The following is a 19,964-nucleotide window of genomic DNA, read 5'->3' as shown; positions in this document are numbered from 1 at the left end:
TATTATCTAAATGGGTCCCGTGGCAGATTAATATTCATGTTATATTGGATCGCCATTTATAATAATCACATACATTGCTTTATATTCGAATTTATGAGATGTATAATTATTTATCATATTTAAATGCACGTGTTTTAACGAAACATTTATATAACTACACATATTTTATTTTATTAAAATGTCAGTGGTCGCAATCGGCGATTGCAAGCTATTCTATTTGGCCTACCAGCCTGAGGTGGTGTCGGACGATATTGTGAAGGCCAGACTCCAGATAAGACTACGCATATGACCCCAAATTTATATTGACAGTGACGACTTGAAAATCGTAAAACTGACAAATCAGCAAAATGTCAAACTGTCTTGAGGTGAATGAAAATCAATTCCGAAGGGAAAACTCTATGCATACTTCACAATTATATTAAAATCCAACACCGCCAAGCCGTCTGCAAGACCTAGCGAGACAGACTGGCGACCGCCAGCTGGCTCAGCTAGTAACTATTATTGAAGCAGTCTGTGGTAGATTTTTCATTTGAATTTTAATTGTTTCTTTAAAAAAATCGACGATTCACACATCGTCATTAAATATATTTTAATTCAATCTGTAAATTTTCTGCTTGATACTAATTGTTTTTTGTCATAATAATTAATAATCATAAATATTTTAGACGTAAACATCTGTAGCTGTCAAAGTCAAAGTTTGGGTTGGACGTAAATAATATTATTATTATAGGTTATTTTGCACGTCTCACATGTATGTATTATAGTTCTATTCAATTAAAACGGCTGATAAATTATCACATGAGATGAATGTTATTTTACTAAGAAACACTATATTGAAAAAATACGTTGCTATTACGGCAAATCTTGAATCCACGTTTCAACCATATTTCGTAGTGCATAGCTCTACAGTTACAGTAAATATACTTTGTATTTATCGTTTAGATGTGATATCTTAATTGTAGTATTTATATTAAAGCATTAAGAATTCACAAAATTATACTTCAGTACATACCAAAATTATGACAATATTATCATTGAAACGTTAATATATTATTTTCAGACAAATAAGAGATTAATTCCCTTAAAAGTGATGGAGACTGATTCAGAGGCCTTGAAGACAATAAATGAAGGCCAAGCGAAAGTTCTTTTAACTTCTGAACATGTTTTCTACAATCCAGTCCAAGAATTTAATCGAGATTTAAGTATAGCTGTTTTGAGGACATTTATCCAAGAATATCAGGAAATACAATACAATAAAAAAGTCATCGCTGACAAGAAGAATACAACGGACGTTAAAACTAACTCTTGTGAGATCGATGCGGTGAGTTTATTGTTCTTTTTGTAATCTGGCGTAATTTAATTTTACATAATGACGATAACAAATGCTAGGTAATTTAAGTGCCAAATGAATAATCATACTTAAGAGCTTGAGCAGACAGAGCGGTCGGCGTTCTGCGTTCAACCGACCATTGACCGGTAGCGTTCAATACGAGTTCCGACAGCCAACAGGTGGCGGTCAACAATAATGCGTTCCATTTGTATACAAACGTTGTATGTGTAACATGTCGCTTGACAGCTCATCTTCCGCAAACGAAGCATTGCTTTTGTGGAGCCTACAGCCGTCTCGAACAAAACAAAAGCACTGGGTGCATCCGATGAACACGAAACGAGAAGAAAAAGGAGAATTTAATGTTCTTTTTCCGCAATTGCTTAAAGATGAAAATTTTTTATTTACTTTCGCATGTCAATACAAAGCTTCGATGAATTATATAATCCATTTAAATTTTACATAGAAAAAGAAGATACCAATTTTATTAGAGAAAGGCTATTTCTGCAAAAGAAAGACTGGGAGTTTTATAAAGTACATTTTTATGAAATAATTAATAAAGAATAATATTGTTTTAATATCTACTGGGTACTTAAGGAGTATCATCAAGTGCGATTGCCACCGTCTGATAAAAAGTAGCCATTAAGTGCTCGGCTGTATTTCGGTAGATGAGGCAGAGAGAGTACAGTCTGATGTATTACAATTTTGTAGTATACTAGCGTCAGTATCTGTATACCGTTGATTTCCAGTTTTAACGTAGTTTGCATTCTACGTGGAATTTTTTTTAAACTTTTAGCATAGCTCAAAAAGAAGAGATCTATGTTGTCCACTTTTGTTTTTTGTTGGTTTTTTTTTTTTTTAAAGATATCGCTAAATTGATCAATTTTTTGATCTCGACATTGCAACGGTTGAGAGGTACGGAGTTCTTTGTAGTGGCGGGAATAGAACTCTAGAACGCAAGCATTCTCATTGACCGGCGAGGTCTGACTGCCTGCTGTGTGCACAGTCCATACAGTACAAAGAATGCGGAACGCAGAACGCCTGACCGCTCTCTGTCTGTTCAAGCCTTTAGAGCCGGGCCACACCGGGCAATTCTGGTCTCGAAACCAGACCGATGTTTGCAGTTATATGGACCATGCCACACCTGGTCGCCCAGTAGTCGCGCAAGCAAGCATACATCGGTCTTGGCATTAAGCAACACTTAACCTTACGCCGCTGTGATTGTTGACTTGTGGAAGTAAGAAAAACAAGTAACAAATTATTTATTATCACTAGAATATCTTATTTAAGGCTAACTTAATGATACCATCTCTGCATTTGACCATGACTCAATTAATCATTCATTTTGTTTTTTGTCTCATTCTATGCATAGCATATTCATCATAGTTTAGAATGGTTAGATCTATGTAACATCTGTATTCTATGCATCAAGCCATTACAAGTTAACATAAAGATTTAATTGTTCCTTTTTTGTATTTGTAGAATGCATTCACCGTATTAGAAGCACTGTCGGCGACTGGTCTGAGGAGCATTCGATATGCAAAAGAAGTGGCCGGAATCACTAGGATAATAGCAAATGACATTTCGGCTAAAGCAGTCGAGAGTATCAATGCCAACATTGAACTCAATGGTGTCAAACATCTTGTTGTTACAAGTCATGATGATGCCAGGTACATAGATGGTTCTTATTTTTATTATTAACAAATAGGTTTATGGTTTATGAGTTACCTATTAATAGTCCCACTCCCGAGCATTCCTTCGAGAGGGAAACTACTGATATGCTTGTTTTCTTGGAGGGTTTGACACAACGAGAGATAAATAATTAACATAAGAAATTAAACGCAAAATATTTGGCATAGGTATTCGCAGAATATGTCTCATTTTTACAATTACAACGTTTTTATTAGCTCGTATTCTTATTTGTCCGGTACAAATCTAGTAATCGATTTTTAACTAACTTCCTGACTAGCTAGACATTTGAAACTTTTAGACTATATCAGAACACGATGCCAATGCATTCTTTTAATACTTTTAGCCATCTTTAAGTAAAATTGAATTCATTTTTAGTTTATTCTGTTTTGTATGAAACGTTATTTCGGAAGAGATCCGTAATCCAATCCACTATTATTAGTTGCTAGGGGTCTGGGGTCCTAGCAACTAAATTATTAATATATACGTGCGTTACTATGGAAATCAATATGAATTGCAAAATGACATTTCAGTATTATTTCTATCAAGTACAAATTTTTTTGATCGTTTAAGCTAGTCAAGTCAAGTTTATATGATTCAACAGAAAATTTAAAAACGTATATAAAAAGTTCTTTTTACCTTGTAATTATTTTCCACCAGCCCAATAAGAGGTGTCAATGCATGTAGATTTATTGTATTTACATAATTATTGGTAACAATCCATATTCATGTAATTGAGAATATTACTTTAAAATGTGTGGATGTGTGTGTTGCAAAACATACATTTACAAAGTCGATTGTTCTAACTGTAATCGTCAACTTCAACTATTAGGGGAACTAACTGAAGGGAAGAGAAAATGTATTAATTTCTTTTTTCATTAAACGAAATTTTCAATTCATAGTAAGTACATACTTTATTTTTAAATCATCAACTACTGTCGAACAAGAACTTCTTGTCCACGTGTTAAAACTGTTAACCAACAACCCCCTCCAGTGCAGCTGAGCGCACTTCGGTTTTCAAATGAGAAACACCCCCAAATTTATCATTTCATTTTACGCTCTCGTGGTGTACGGATCTCTCAATTTACGTAATTTGAAGCTTTTTATAATAAAAAAATGTCTAACTATTATTACTAAAAAACTATTATTAGTAAACCTTTGGTTTCGCCTATTCACCTGTTAATTAACACCTGTTAACGCCTCTAGCACATGTTGCTGTCATGACAGGTACTTCCCTAGAATTATTCTACATGCGACTACAGCCGATTTCTTGTTGTCTGACAATATTTCACTGTGCAGATTGCAATTTAAAAAAATCCTAGTTCGCAAAAAAATAACAATCCTGTGGTTAGACAAAAAACAGCAGCCGAAATAAAAATGTCGCTACGTACTTCAATTTTGTAAAATAAAATATAGAATGAATTGAAAAAAAATGCATTTTTTTGTTATCAACAGAGATGTCATTTATCATAATGGTTACCACTGAAAATGTCCTGTATACACAATCCCCAAATCTGGCCACCCTAGGTATGGGTAAATTTTTGGCTGTGCAGACATATTTATTTAATTATATACGTTAAAAAGATTAACATATTTACTTCTTACATGACATTGTGTTATTAAGATTACAGTACACTCTCAGTAATCCGCCTCTCGATTATCCGACAAGTACTACAATGCGCCGTTATTTTTACTAGTTTAAAGCACAAAATCAAGCTCTATAATTCGCTGGTATTCGATTGTCAAATTCAGTAGTCCGCCGCGTACATGTATACAACGCAGATGAGACGGGTTTATTTTGGAAACTTCTCCTTCGTAAAACGTACGTTCATCGCGAAGAAAATAATGTCCCTACCAGAGAGGAAAGTGCCCAAGGACCGCATCACAATTATGCCGTGCTCCAATGCAACTGGGACACACAAAATTAAGCTTTTGGTCATAGGGAAAGCCAGGCATCGTAAGCCATTCAAGAATATCTACCTTACTGAACATCTGGTTGTGTCAAGTGATTTTCTGTTTAATATTTAGTTAATGAACTTAGTTTATAAATATGTATAATTTCGTAAACACTTGATTTTGATTATAAATAAAAGCGTAATTTGCTGTAGTACAAATTTCTCAAAAAAAAACTATTTTTACGAAATGCCTGTTTCAATTTTTACCATGTATGTATGAACTATTATCCGCCGCTTTCACTAATTGGACACTTGTCTGGTTTTTGGGGTGGCGGATTACTGAGAGAGTACTGTATATTGAGGCGCCGAGTCGCTAAAGTGGCTCCTGAGGGTTTTTTGAGTTTTGAGTAAATCACGAAAAACTGTTATGGACAGTGTGTTAACTTTATGTGTAATTTAAGTGGTTTTGTATCTTCTAGGTTAATATTAAAAGTAAAATAAAACCTCAAATTCAATTTATATGCGGCAATATTCCAAATAAATCCATTTTAATTGTCCGGAGAGCGGACTTGTCACTCGTTGTCGCAAGGAGCAAAATTTCTTACTCACATTTTGACATTCCATGACAATAGAGTCGAATTTGGCACTTGCGGGAACATGGTCGGCCGGAAATGACAGCTCAGTAACGGCCCGTATTTATTTCAATTAAATATAGGTTTTTTAGAATTCATTTTGCTAAACAAATATTTCGTAGCCATACTTACCTACTAGCTGGTAGGTCTTTTTTTACATTGAATCCATTTAGCTTTTAAAGTGGTATACATACACACATACATACATAAAAAAGCATTTTTTCGGAATAATGAATCGTTGTTTATCAAGGAGCAGCAAGCAAGAAATTACAGAAGTATACAAAATAAAAGAATAAGTGATTTCTGGGGATGATTGGAAATAAGTTGATTAAATAAAATATTAGTACAGTATAATCTCGTTAACTACAGGGGTCCCTAAAAATTTGATTTCGAATAAACGATAATCGCCATATACTAAATTTTTCGAAATAATTTTTTTTCGTAACTTGTATGGGGACTATTAAGTATGAAGTAGGTAACGAAAAATAATTTTAATCAATGTTTGCTGGAGTAAAGCCAAAAAACGAATTTGATGATGTAAGTCGAAACATGTGTCTACTTTTAACTAATTAAATACATCCCAAAAAGTATGTTTTTAAACCAAACGCAATCCTATGAGTAATCATATCAACATGTAAGTCATTTCCCATGACTTATTGAAATTATCAGAGTTAGTCTATGGCATAAACCAATACTAGGGTAGCGCACTGCCCAACCAAACCTATACACGGGTTATCAGCATTTAATATAGATATGTAAATATTTATATAAAGACCTTTAATGCGGTTATGTTAATTAATTTATCATAATTATGGATTCGCTTACAAAGTCGTCAAATGATTCAAAAATGTTCAATTAATAAGTGTCCCAATAATAATATTTTTTTAAACAAACTAAAATTATGTTAAAAACTTTTATTTAAAAATCTTAATTACATCACGCTTAATATCTAATATTTACGGCATACTTAAAAAAACGCATACGAAACTAAAAATTAATATGTGACACCACTGGATTATTCAAACAACTATAGCAAAAATTAATGTTTGGAATGCCCATTTTCAAATACTTTTCCTGGCGTAACGCATTACATCTCCAGCCAGCTGGATTTCTCAAACGCTTCCTTGATTCTTCTGGTTGAGATTCCCTTACAGTAACTAATGAAACATCCATTATTAATTAATAAAAATAATCAAATAGACGAAGCAAAATCATGACTTTTTCACTGTACACACGTGACCAGTTTGACACGATTGTATAGAGAATTTAAAGTACGTTTAAAATCAGCATTTGAATGGCGGCGTCTGATTGGTCGGTTATGAAGAGACAATTTAGCGACTCGTTATTTTTTCAAAGAGTGCGCTTGGCGACTCACGTCAATATTTATTTTGATTTTTTGACGAAATTGGAAGGAATTTGAAACTCTGGAAAAACTGGTAGATCTATCAATATAGCACATATGTACATTCAAAACTAATTTTATCAAAAAATCGCCAGGAGCCAGTTTAGCGACTCAGCGCTCATATATACAATAAAAAGATTAACATTTTTACTTCTTACATGGCAACATGTTGTTAAGATTATATGAATTATGTTCAATATGTCGTAAAATCATGTAGGGCGCGACGTATACGGGTTGTGATCCCATGAATCATAATTATGTACATCATAAAATTATAATAATTATTGTATTCTTTCAGTATGGTGATGTACAAAAACCGTAAAATTTCTGATCGTTTCACTGCGGTGGATCTTGACCCCTACGGCTGCCCTTCCATATTCCTCGATGGAGCCGTTCAATGCATCAAAGACGGGGGTCTGCTCCTCGTAACAGCCACTGATATGGCGGTCTTGGCCGGAAACTCTCCAGAAACCTGCTATTCCAAATATGGTGCTGTTAGTCTAAGGACCAAAGCATGTCATGAACAGGTTCGTCCATCGTTTTCATACTTAATAAATTTATATCAATATTCATTTAGATTAATGTCTGCTGACAACAAATGGTTTGGACTATTACTTATTTAGTCCATGTCCACTCTTTTGTTGGTGCATATGGATGCCGTGTGACAGTGGCGAGGGGTGGAGGTAAGCTGTTAAGATCTGACATAAATAGTGCACACTAAACTTTGTCAGTCGTATTTATTTGTTTTCAAATTGCAGATGGTGATAGTTTTTAAAAATCAAATAAACCCTACCTAACCAAACCATAATAGTTTAGGTATGCTATGGACAATCTGACAGAAATCCTAGTCTTATTCATTGAGAATATAGTTAATGGCTATGCTACTGTCCTGTATGGGCGTGGAGTCGGCTATCATCTATACCTTGTACATATTATGTACATGTATAATACAGTCGAACTTGGTTATTACGATCACGGAAATAGCAAGATCTCGGATGTAATGAGGAAACATTCGTTAACTTTTTAGTTTATGATTTTCTTCATACATTTATTCACTTTTATAATGAGCTACTTATCGGGTATACCGCAAGAATTTCGTCAAAAATTTGATTCGAAACTGTCGATCGTTTAAAAACAACAATAAAATCCGACCGGTGAGATATCCCGAGTTCCGGTCTAGCTCAGAACTGCTTCGAACTCAGGATTCACAAAAATTAATTAAATAGATTTGGGTTAAATGAAAAGTCTTTGTCTTTTTTTTTTTGGTTATAAGCACGTGGCTTTATATTTTCAGTAATTTTTCTTTGCTACACACTTATATGCTAATAATTAAAACAATAGTTTTTTTTTTTGCGCGCGAGTTCGCGAACTTTAACTTGCGTCCACTCGCAACACGTCTTTCTTCCGACTGCTTTAAATAAAAGAAAAAAATCTCACTTGACAATCGAGTAAGTGGTGCAGTCGCTACAAAAGGAACTTTCATACTCACTCTTTTCCACTCTTAAAACAAGATCTTATATAGATTTACAAACTATTCCTATTACTAAATTAATTACAATTTTAATGGTATAAATCTTAATATTACACTTAAAGCTATTTGTTTGAAAATTTATATATAGATACATATTATAATTAGCATTCTAAATCTAACATATTCCTTTTTATCCAGATAGCCAAGTGTTACGTCATAAGCCTTTCATATTTTGTTAATTGACTAAATGACCAAGCTGCACGCTTAGGCCTACAAAACTTTATTCCGGCTCCCAATTGAAGACGGGAAGTCCAGGAGTATGTCACCGGGCAGGATGCCGCCGGGATCGGATTACGTTTATGACACTAGTTAAGTGTCTAAAAAGTATCCACACATATGGTTGAAATTACATGTAAAAAATCCAAACGTTGTGAAGTCAGTAGGTACCTACCAGCGCCGACGGCTCAGCACTTCATTACAATAAACAACTTCTTTTGTAGTTTATGAATGCCATGCTTGTTTCAGGGATTTTTATGATGGTTTTCAGATTTTTTATGTTCTATGCTTAAATAGAATTTGGCGCAAAACATGTTATATAACGAGTAATGCTTATAACGAGCAAATTCAGTCGATCTCATCTTCCTCGTAATAACCAAGTTCGACTGTATATCCATTGTTTTTTTTTTTATTTAAATTTTCAGGCTCTCAGGATATTACTGCAATGTATTGAATCACATGCAAATCGCTACGGCCGGTACATAGTCCCACTCATCAGTGTATCGGCAGATTTTTACATTAGGGTATTTGTAAAGATACTAACTGGACCCATACACTGTAAAAAAAGTACAAGGTATGTTATTTTGTTAATACAAATTAGAGTTATTGAGTATGAAAACCATATTTTGGTAGACAATCTTTTTCATCACATTGCCACAACAGTTTCAGAGCATAAGCAGCGTAAAACTTAGTGTTTTTCTTGCCAGATCTAGCATTTTTAAACAGCCATCTATCTAGCTTCTAAAATATGCACCTAACTCCAAAATCAATAAAAAAAAGTGATAAAAATGATAATATGTTGTATTTAGGCAGTTATTTATCCCGGGAAGTTAACTGTAAGGCGTGATATTTTTTAACATAGTCGCCCATGAACCGCAGCTGTTAAATGTCGGTGAGTAACACAGTTAACACGTTTTACTTGATTCCAAATCCATCTTATTAGAATCAATTAAGACATGTTAACTGTGCTAAAAATAATTATTGTACATAACCGCCTTGCTTATGGCATTGTTCCAAGTGATATCCGTGTTATTTTGGACCAATAAAAATAACGGAAACATGTTACCGCGTTAATTATTTAAGAAAAGTCCTGCCGGTGTATGGTGTTAAATCTAGCGTGTTTAGACAATTAAACGGCTTAAAATTTTGCATAAAAATGCTAGAATACTACACCAAATTTGCTTTAACTATTTCAAATAATTTAACAATAACCTCGGCTGGTTTTGTCTGCTTAAATAGTATAATTTTCGGCTCTATTTTACGAGAGCTCACCCGGGAGAAACGTCAGATTTTTCGAGTCTATACCTGAAACCATCTAAACACCACTTTTTGAGCATAGACAACCAAGTCAAAACCGCTATTATAAGCGTAGACAATAAGTACAAATATAAAAATCATTTACAATGAATAAAATTCAAACATTTAAAATTAATAAAATTCGCCGTTTTCAAAAATCAGTACAGCATAATAGAGTTTGCCAATGCATTTCATAATTTTAAAATAAATATAATATAACCTTTGACACTCGTGCTTAATCCTTCGTATAAAATGCTAAACATACGAAAATAACGTTATAGATAAAAATATTTATATAAAATTTAGCGTGTTAAATAAACAATATTGTTATTTTTTCAGATAATTCCGACTCAAATTTAATCAATAAAATAAGAAATACGAGTGAAAATGGCTTGGATGCCTTTTATTTACTCTTTGATTACATAGTGATTGTTTTTATCAGATATATCCATAGTCAGTATTTCGTACCCGTATTCATTTAAATATATAATAAATAAAGCTGGCACCAGTTTATTAGCCCCATGAAAACATTTCGCATCCACAAACAATTGGCCCGGTCAATACAGCCTTGATAAAACGGCTCACACTGATTTGATAATTGATGTTTTTTAAATACATGATGTTAATACATGATTATTCATATATTTTTATTTTTTTTCCATTTAAATTACGCAAAAACCGAAATGTTTTGTGAGCATAGCACCGTGTTGGCTAATTTGCGAGACTTTTTGTTCTGTCTGAGACGAGAGAATTTGTTCGGAATGTTTTGACGGGGTGCTTAGTGAAAATAGAAAAAATGCTAGTTTTTCGCGTAATTTAAATGGAAAAACAATAAAAAATACATGAAAAATCATGCAATTAAATTACTCAAAGGTACACATTTATAAAATATGAAAAAAAATGTTTGGTGCTTCTTCTAGCTAAATTCTAGCCGTAAATTCTAGCTTAATATAAGAGATAAAAATAAAAAGAATAGTGTTTAAAGTTTAAATAATTATACATAAATCGTATGTAGCTAACAAAAAAAAAATTAAAGCAAATTTAATTGTTCACTGTCCTCGGTGACCGTACTTATTGTCTATGCTTATAATAGCGGTTTTGTCATGGTTCTCTATGCTCAAAAAGTGGCGTTTGGATGGTTTCAGGTATAGACTAGAAAAATCTGACGTTTTTCCACGGTAAGCTCTCGGTAAATAGAGCCCAAAATTATATTCCAAGTTATAGTATATAGTTATGTAGTTATTCTTCTTTTCTTTCAACCATGTTCGATCGTAATAGAATCATATGGGGCTCCACAAAGTGGAGGTTTGTATTAACAGATTTTAGTATTAGTTATTAGTATTTAGTATTAGTTATAAGTTATAGTTTATAGTTATAGTCGTATATAAAAAAAGTGGTTCACAAATACAAATGACATTGCAATTAACCTCCAGTTTAATTCTAAAGCTGGATTTGATATACCATATATATGATTGAATCAAGAAAAATATTAACCTTATCACTGCCAGCCAATTTTTACTAGGTGGACACTTGTAGGCCAGATATGTTCGAAATAAAATAAATCCTTTAAAAAATATGAAATAGGAACGGAATGATAAATATTTGTGAAAACTTACCAACACAACATGTTTATCAAGTTTATCGTGAATATTTTCACACTAAAATGATAAATATTGTTTAGAAAATATACACAGAATGTTTATTCAGAAGTTATGACATTTACAAAAACCTGCGAATATATTCGTCGATGGCCTGACGCGACATACATGCTTTGGTGAGTTAATTTGTCCGTGGCACGGATCAGGTTAATAATTACAAGATAAAAAGAACTTTTTATATACGTTTTTAAATTTTCTGTTGAATCATATAAACTTGACTTGACTAGCTTAAACGATCAAAAAAAATTGTATTTGATAGAAATACTGAATAAATATAGAATACTGAAATGTCATTTTGACATTGCATATTGATTTCCATAGTAACGCACGTATATATTAATAATTTAGTTGCTAGGACCCCAGACCCCTAGCAACCAATAATAGTATTTTACTTTTTACGGATTTCTTCCGAAATAACTTTTCATACAAGACAGAATTAAGTGAAAATGAATTCAATTCTACTGAAAGATGGCTAAAAGTATTAAAAGAATGCATTGGCATCGTGTTCTGATATATTCTAAAAGTTTCAAATGTCTAGCTAGTCGGGAAGTTAGTTAAAAATCGATTGCAAGATTTATACTGGATAAACAAAAACGTTGTAAAAATGTAAAAATGGAAGTTACCGATATTGAAACTAATAAGCTTCATTTCTTTTATTGCTTTCAGTAAACTTTCTATGGTATATCAATGTGTTGGGTGCGATCTGTTAACTCTACAACCATTGGGGATGTTCAAGCCAAACCCGGGGCCCACAGATCCTAATAGAACGAAAGCATGTCTGCCGCATGCTCCACCCCTCTCCGCTAACTGTGAACACTGCAACCAGAGACATCATGTAAGAAAAATACACAAGATTTTAAAATGTCAAATTCTTATTGATATTAAGAATTGAACATTTTTAAATCTTCTGTGTATATAGTAGGTATTGAATAAATCATGTGCGAATGTTATTTATAATTTAGTCTATATCAGAGATTTTTAATTATGATATCATAACCATGCCGGAAATCTGAATTCAGTAAAATTGATCCAATAATTTCTAATGTATGACAAGCTTTTATACATAAAACATACATAATTTGAAAATAACTATATTTAGTAGATATTATATACCTACTAAAAAGAACTTTGAAAAAAATATGACACCAATGTGAGAAATTATATATGTTCAATGTTACATTCTCAAATCTTGTGAATTATTCGTTGAATAAAAAAATAATTTTTAACAATAAAAGCATCTTCTTCAAGGCGTGTACGACAGAGAGTTTTTCCCAAGAAGAAATTACCCTAAAGCAAACTGGGAACAATATCGAGAAATTATCTCAAAGGACATAGACAGACTTACAGAACCTACCAGAGATGTACAAGTAGAGTATGATAAATTGGAGGCAATATTGAATAATGGGGCAAATTCAAGCATTCCGAGACTCAAAGTATGCAGTCACCCAAACTTTAGACCAAAACCATGGTGGAACTCCGAAGTATCAAAGGCAATCGCTGAGAGAAGGCTTGCCTATACTCGCTTCAAAAAAATCAGTTCAACAGAAAACTACCTAGAACTAAAGAAAAAGCAAGCCACAACTCGAAAAGCAATCCTAAAAGCCAAAAGAGAAAGTTGGAAAACATTTTGTGACTCCGTCAACTAGGAGACTTCCTACTCAGAAATTTGGAGAAAAATGAGTTGGGTGAAGGGCAAATCGGGAAACAAATTCAAAAATCAACTGGATGAAAGCGTGGCGTCACTCCTCCTTCAACAACTAGCAAATAAAGGTGACGAAACGAAGGAAGAAATCGCAGAACAGGAAACATATAATCCTAATGATACAATGAATGAAATTCTTACAGTGGCGGAACTAAGATCAGTAACCAAAAATAAAGACACTGCCCCCGGCATGGATGAAGTTTCATATTCCATGATCGCTCAGCTGCCAGAGACCGAAAAAAATAAACTAGTGGAGATATTCAACTTAATCATGGAAACCGGCAAAGTCCTTAGGCAATGGAAGGAAACGATGATTATCCCAATCTTAAAACCAGGGCGAGACCCTACCCTAGGGTCGTCGTCAGACCAATTGCACTCATATCATGCATGTGCAAAACGTTCAACCAGATGATTGCAAGAAGAATCGAATGGTTTGCAGAGAAAAAACAACTATTTCATCACAATACTACGGGATTCAGAAGGCAATAGTCGACTCTGGAGAACATAGGCAACCTAGTACTAGACATTAATGCAACACAGGTCAAAAACGAAGTAACTCTGACAACGTTCCTGGACATCCAGGATGCGTATAATAATGTGCATGTGAAAGAAGTGTCAAGGTTGTTGAATGAATGGGGAATCGGTGGGAAGATCACTAAATATCTTAAGCAGTATTTAAATGAAAGAAAAATCACCATGTGCATTAATAATGAAAAGAAGAGTACGGTATGCTCAAGAGGCCTTCCGCAAGGAGACCCCCTATCCCCATTACTATTCAACATTCTTACAACTGACATATTAAAGTTAATAACAAGGGTCAACATTGTACAATATGCAGATGATTTCGCACTTTTTTGTTCGGGAAAAAGAGTAGATGAATGTCAAAGGTTAATGCAGAAGAGTCTTGACAAAATGAAATTATTATTGGAAACTCGAGGCCTCAAAGTAGCTCCCAACAAAACTAAGGTGGTACTTTTTGCCAGAGGCAAGAGACAAAACCAGCTTAATTTAAAAATCGACGGCACTATAATAGAAAGAGTAGACACTTATAAATTTTTAGGTATGAACCTGGACTATAGACTAACGTGGAAGCATCATATTAGTCATTGCGCGAATAGCCTGACACAACCTCTGAACATACTCAAAGTACTGGCGGGAGGTGGGTGGGGCGTACACCCCATTCATATGAGAAGGTTATACACGGCACTCATTAGAAGCCGATTAGATTACGGGAGCATGTTTTACCACTCCGCTGCCGAAACTAATTCGGTGTGGCTAGACTGCATCCAGTCCAAAGCATTAAAAATATGTGGAGGATTTATCAGGACAACGCCCATTCACGTGCTACAAGCGGAACTCAGCGTACCTCCACTGAATGTCAGGAGATGGGCACTGGCTACAAAGACATGGATGAAGTGGAAATCTATAATAGTTAACCCCATATTGGCAAAGGTGAAACTCCTATACGAGCTCGTTGAAAGCAATACATACTATGAGAAAAGAAAGCTTCCACTACTGGTAAGAATCCTTAAAGCCACAGAAAGTTGGGAGGTATTAAATACAAAATGCCTAGGTATGTCTTCGCTGAGGAGGCCAGTTGGTACCTACGACCTCAGCTCTGTTATCCAACTAGAGGTCAAAGGAATAGACAAACCAAAACGGAGCATAGTATCTGATAAAGCAAGAGAGCGTGTCGAAAAAATGCTGACAGAGAGGTACGCAGGATGGAGCCACCTTTATACAGATGGATCCAAAGATCAGAATAGAGCAGGAGCAGCTCTTGTGATACCAGAAGTAGGTATAAACAAGAGCTGGAAGCTAAACCCAGCAATACCAATAATGACGGCGGAACTCATCGCGATAAACGAAGCAATTAAATACACTTTAAGCGATGATTTCTCGGCGCAATCCGCTGTCATTTTAACAGACTCCAAAAGCGCTTTACAACATCTTGCCGCATCAACTCGCTCACATAACAGTAAAACCATAGCATACCACATCCTTGACCAGATCGACGCCAAGAAAAATAGAGGAGGAGATCTATGCCTTCAATGGATCCCATCGCACATGGGCATTGAGGGAAATGAAAGGGCAGATGATCTGGCAAAGGAAGCCGGCCATTCAGGGGTACCATATCAGTGGATACCAGAAAACCTGGACTGGAATGAGGCTATAAAGAAAATGTGCCATAGTATGTGGATAGATTTTCACCATAGGGCATCATTAGAAAAGGGGAAATGGAGTAAGTCGATTCTACCATCACCACGAGAGGTGCCCTGGTTTGAAGAGTCTTCTTTGACGAGGAATTAGCGTAAGTTAATACTGAGGCTAAGAACAGGGCACACCATGGGCAAAAGATTTGATGTCCTCATGGGAAGAAGCGAATCGTAGCTCTGCGATGAATGTCATGTTTTAGAGGACATTGTACATATAGCACTGCAATGCCCCAAATATGAAATTCACAGAGTACAGCTGCGAATTGCAGATATCTATGAGAATGTCGACGAATTGAAGGGTGTCCTGGCGGTGGGTAAGACGGAAGAGCTAGGCAAAATTGTAAAGTTATTTAACAGAATAGGAGTGAGGACCTGATCGATGGATCCCCTTCTAGAAGAGAAGAGGCGATATGACAGCGAGTCGCAGTCAAAGCCTCGGTAAAATCACAAAAAAAAAAAAAAAGCACTCAGTGACAAAGATATGAGTTAGAGTAAGACGGAATTAACTGGAATGTACGCATAGAACTCTGCGTTAGCTATATCTTTTGGTTCTATGAAATATCGCGATCTCATGTTTTTTTTACTGTTGATCATTGGTTCCAAATACACATTGATTCAAAAAATATGTGTTACAAAGCTAGCAAGGTCCGCCTGTTAACTGTTCTATGATAGTTTACATGTTTTTCAGATAGGGGGGCCCATGTGGTCGGGACCATTACACGATATAAACTTTGTGGAGAGAGTGTTGACTATTGTCGACAAGGAAAATGAAAAGTTTGCTACAGCCAAAAGAATTCAAGGCATACTTTGCATGATACGGGAAGAGCTGAATGATGTGCCTTTTTATTATTCAATGGACAAACTTATCTCCTGCCTCCATTTGGAAAGTATCCCCATGCAAATTATGAGGTAATTATAAAAATTTCTTCTTCTAAAACTTTCACCTGTCATACAAAATACAACTGAACAACAACTTACAATCGGCATGTGAAAACATGACATAACTGTTTACTTTACAATACATTTTTTATATAATTTGGCTTACTATGTTCATTTGTTTTTTTAATCTAGATTTTAAATGATTGTATTTCAGGTCTGCGCTGATGAACGGAGGATTTAGAGTCTCTTATTCCCATGCATCGAAGACGTCTCTTAAAACGGATGCACCGGCCAAATTTGTTTGGGACATCTTAAGAAGTTGGGAGAAGGGACATCCTGTTAAAAAGGCGAGGTAGAAATTAATTCATACCTTTTTTGATTGATTTGCATAATCTATAAAATTATACACACAGTGACATCAGTTTGAAAGATTATGTACTCGGTCTTCTCAATAATAATAACCTTCAGATTTATTCGGTTCACTGCATCCTCCAGAAGAGTGAACGAAATTTAGTCCGGTAAATCATAAACGATGTTTGCGCAATCTAGTAATTCTAATATCTGGATTTTTCGTGACATCTAGTGTCATGGCTCCCACAAAGGGGGGGCTGACAGGGTTCTAGCCTGGGAGCCCGTTGTAGCGGGTCGACCTAGCAAGTAAGATAAACACACATCAAAAATTTTCTGTAATGGTAAAAAAATGTTAAAAAGTTTACATTAAGTACATTAACATTTTAAAGTATGTGGTTGTGTGATGCAAATTTTGTTATTATGTGTCGATTTTCGAAAACTTCATAATTCAAGTGGATTTATTCAAAAATACACTGAATACCTACCCTTAATTTTACCGGGTACACTGTTTGGAAAACCCTTCTGTAGAGCGCATGGCCCCCACATCCTGAAGCGGGCCCCCAGGCTAGAATGTTTGGAGGGTCCCCCTACCTATCGCAAAGGTTAATTAAAAACAGTGTTATGATCTACATTTACGTGTTCCAAATGGTGTTCGAGATGAAATTAACGGTATTCTGTGTATTTTTTAGCGATTTTTTTGTATCTTTGAACTCACTTGAATTATGGAGTTGTCGAGTATATTGACATACAATAATCAAAAATTACTTTGTACAATCACATATTTTTTAATGTTATTACGCTTGAAGTGAAATACACGACATTTTTTTTACTTTTACAGCAATTTTGTGATGTGTGTTTATCTCACTTGGCTGATCGATCCGCTAAGCCGGGCCCCCACGCTAGAGCCCTGTCAGTCCCCCCCTTGTGGGGGCCATGGTAGAGCGTCACACCGCCTTTAATTCTAGCGATAGGTAGGGGGCCCCGCCAAAGATCCGTGCCTGGGGGCCCGTTTCAGGATGTGGGGGTCATGTCTAGTGTTCTTAGTGATAATTTTTACATGTTAAACATTGACTATATAAAACGTTTTATGTATTCCTTTCAGGATGGAGGAGGACATTATTACTAAATACATCTTATCGCAGGAGATTACATCACATATTGATTTGACGATAAGAAAAGATGCCAATCCGATTAGTCGCAAGGAAGGTTTTTTGAGATTCCAGTTCAATCCAACGCCGCATTGGGGACCAGGGACAAGAGCTTCCTCCCGGTAATTGACAGGAAACCATATTTATAAATACCTACTGTTCCTTTCGTTGCAGTCCCTGAGTTGTGCATTAGTCATTCAATTATTAGAAGCCAATGGCTGGTATATTTAAAGGTAATAGAACGGGAGTGGTTCATGTCAGCTTCTTCATGCGTTACAAAGCCCCACAGTAGCCGCGTAGCTTGAGTGTCGTGGGTCCCAGGTTCGAATTCTTGGTCTGACAAATACACTTTATTTTTCAATTTGTGTTTGAGTCAGAGTATGGACCTAATAGGTTGAGCAAGTGGCTGACATCCATTTCTCGTAAAAACAAATCTGTTAATACAAACCCATAGGCCCATATGATTTTATTAGGATCGGACATGGAATCTATTCTTTACTTGATAATCAAGGTGCTTAGAATTGAGCGAATACAAGTACATCAGTGACCATATTGAAGAAATCGTCAATTTAAATATTTGATAACTATATTAAATATTATTCTATCTATAAAATATCAAAGTTTTGTATGATTTAATTGCATAATTTTAGATATTTTATGTAGAGGAGTATTATCTATTATGGTTAGGTTTTAGCAGGGTTTAATTGATTTTTAAAAACTAACAAATACCATCTGTAAATTGTAGTCTTAGTTCAATAAAAACAAATATGTATGACTAACAAAGATTAATGCGCACTATTCACGACAGATCTTAACAGCCTACCTCCACCCTTCGCTACTGATGTACAGTATACATTAGAAGAAGAGCTCCGATTAAATATAATTATATAATGTCAAAAAATTCACGAAAGCGCCAATCTGAGGCGAAAGATCTTAGCATAATTTTTGATTCTTCGTTTTCTTTTCACTCGCATATGTATTACTTCTACAGCTCTACATGCAAGTAAGCAGGATTCATCATGTGACAAGCCAAACCATTCAAGAACCCAAATGTCATACGTACACACTATGTCTTGTTAGTGCGTAGTATTCTTGAATATGGGTATATTATCTGAAGTCCTTATTAACTTTTCCTACAAGCTTATTTTAGAGTGCGCCCGGAAGAAATTTATTTGATGTCTTTATTTTAAAACGTATTATTATTTTCCTTTCAAAACTTCATCAAACGATTACTTTCCGACTGCCTTCCTATAAGGCATGCCAATTTTCACTCTCTTGAATCTCGTAGGCCACTTCTGCTTGAGACATTTTTGCCTGCTAACATGAGGGATGGTTTCCAATCATGGCATCCTAAAGAATTAAAATTTATATGCGCCGCCTGTCAATTACCTACATGGTCGCAGCCATGACCTATTCTGGGTCAGAACTGTTTCCTCGAGTCATGCCTATCAGGCACCATTAGCGAGGGGTGCAAGACTAGTCAATGCGCTCCCCAAACATTATCAATGATGTGCTGTGTACTTTGTTTTTGAAATTTTATTTTACTGTATAAAATTGTTTGTTTTTTATTTTTTCTTCTTTTCTTTTGTGAGGGTAATATTTGTTATAATGTAAATCTCATGTTCTGAACGTCCTGAATTTTGATTTGTTATGTCCGCAATGTTTTGTTTTTTTAAATAAATTAATAAATGATACTTTTAATTTATTTTCACAGAGTTTTAGAAGAGAAAATCAGCAAAAGCAAAAGAAATCAAAATAAACACCAAGGTCTCAAGAATAAACATGAAAAAGATGAAGAAGAAACACTCCATCCATCCCAGGACGAGAACACACATTCGAAAATAGCAAAAATGGAATAATTTTTATACATATTTTATACAATATATTAAAAAAATTATTATAAACGTGTTTATAAAATAAAATTTGTTACATGTGTATCGTCATTTTTATCATTTTCCTTACACATTAGAAACCCTATTCTGAATTTAAGTTTGATTATTAGAAAATGGTGTGGATGAACTT

At 34.8% G+C, this 19,964-nt stretch overlaps 1 protein-coding gene across 2 annotated transcripts; it reads left to right on the top strand.

Moving 5' to 3' along the window:
- The first annotated feature begins 677 nt into the window (after positions 1-677).
- On the top strand, positions 678-19,877 carry Trm1 (tRNA methyltransferase 1). Of its 2 annotated transcripts, none has more exons than XM_085949882.1 (10): positions 678-751; positions 1,061-1,321; positions 2,810-2,997; positions 7,244-7,472; positions 9,118-9,266; positions 12,313-12,481; positions 16,253-16,473; positions 16,658-16,795; positions 17,897-18,064; positions 19,657-19,877. In XM_085949882.1, the coding sequence occupies exons 2-10, from the start codon at positions 1,091-1,093 to the stop codon at positions 19,799-19,801; spliced, it is 1,638 nt and encodes a 545-aa protein (XP_085806008.1). In that variant the 5' UTR covers positions 678-751; positions 1,061-1,090; the 3' UTR covers positions 19,802-19,877. The 2 variants fall into 2 exon arrangements, with proteins under 2 accessions (XP_085806008.1, XP_085806007.1); XM_085949881.1 differs by having other exon boundaries at positions 678-914.
- Positions 19,878-19,964: the final 87 nt, after the last annotated feature.

This window comes from Rhyacophila brunnea, unplaced genomic scaffold (genome assembly GCF_057557595.1).
Source record: "Rhyacophila brunnea isolate RB1 unplaced genomic scaffold, BYU_Rbru_1.0 scaffold_22, whole genome shotgun sequence".
NCBI lineage: Eukaryota > Metazoa > Arthropoda > Insecta > Trichoptera > Rhyacophilidae > Rhyacophila > Rhyacophila brunnea.
This window is presented reverse-complemented; position numbering and strand designations above follow the sequence as displayed.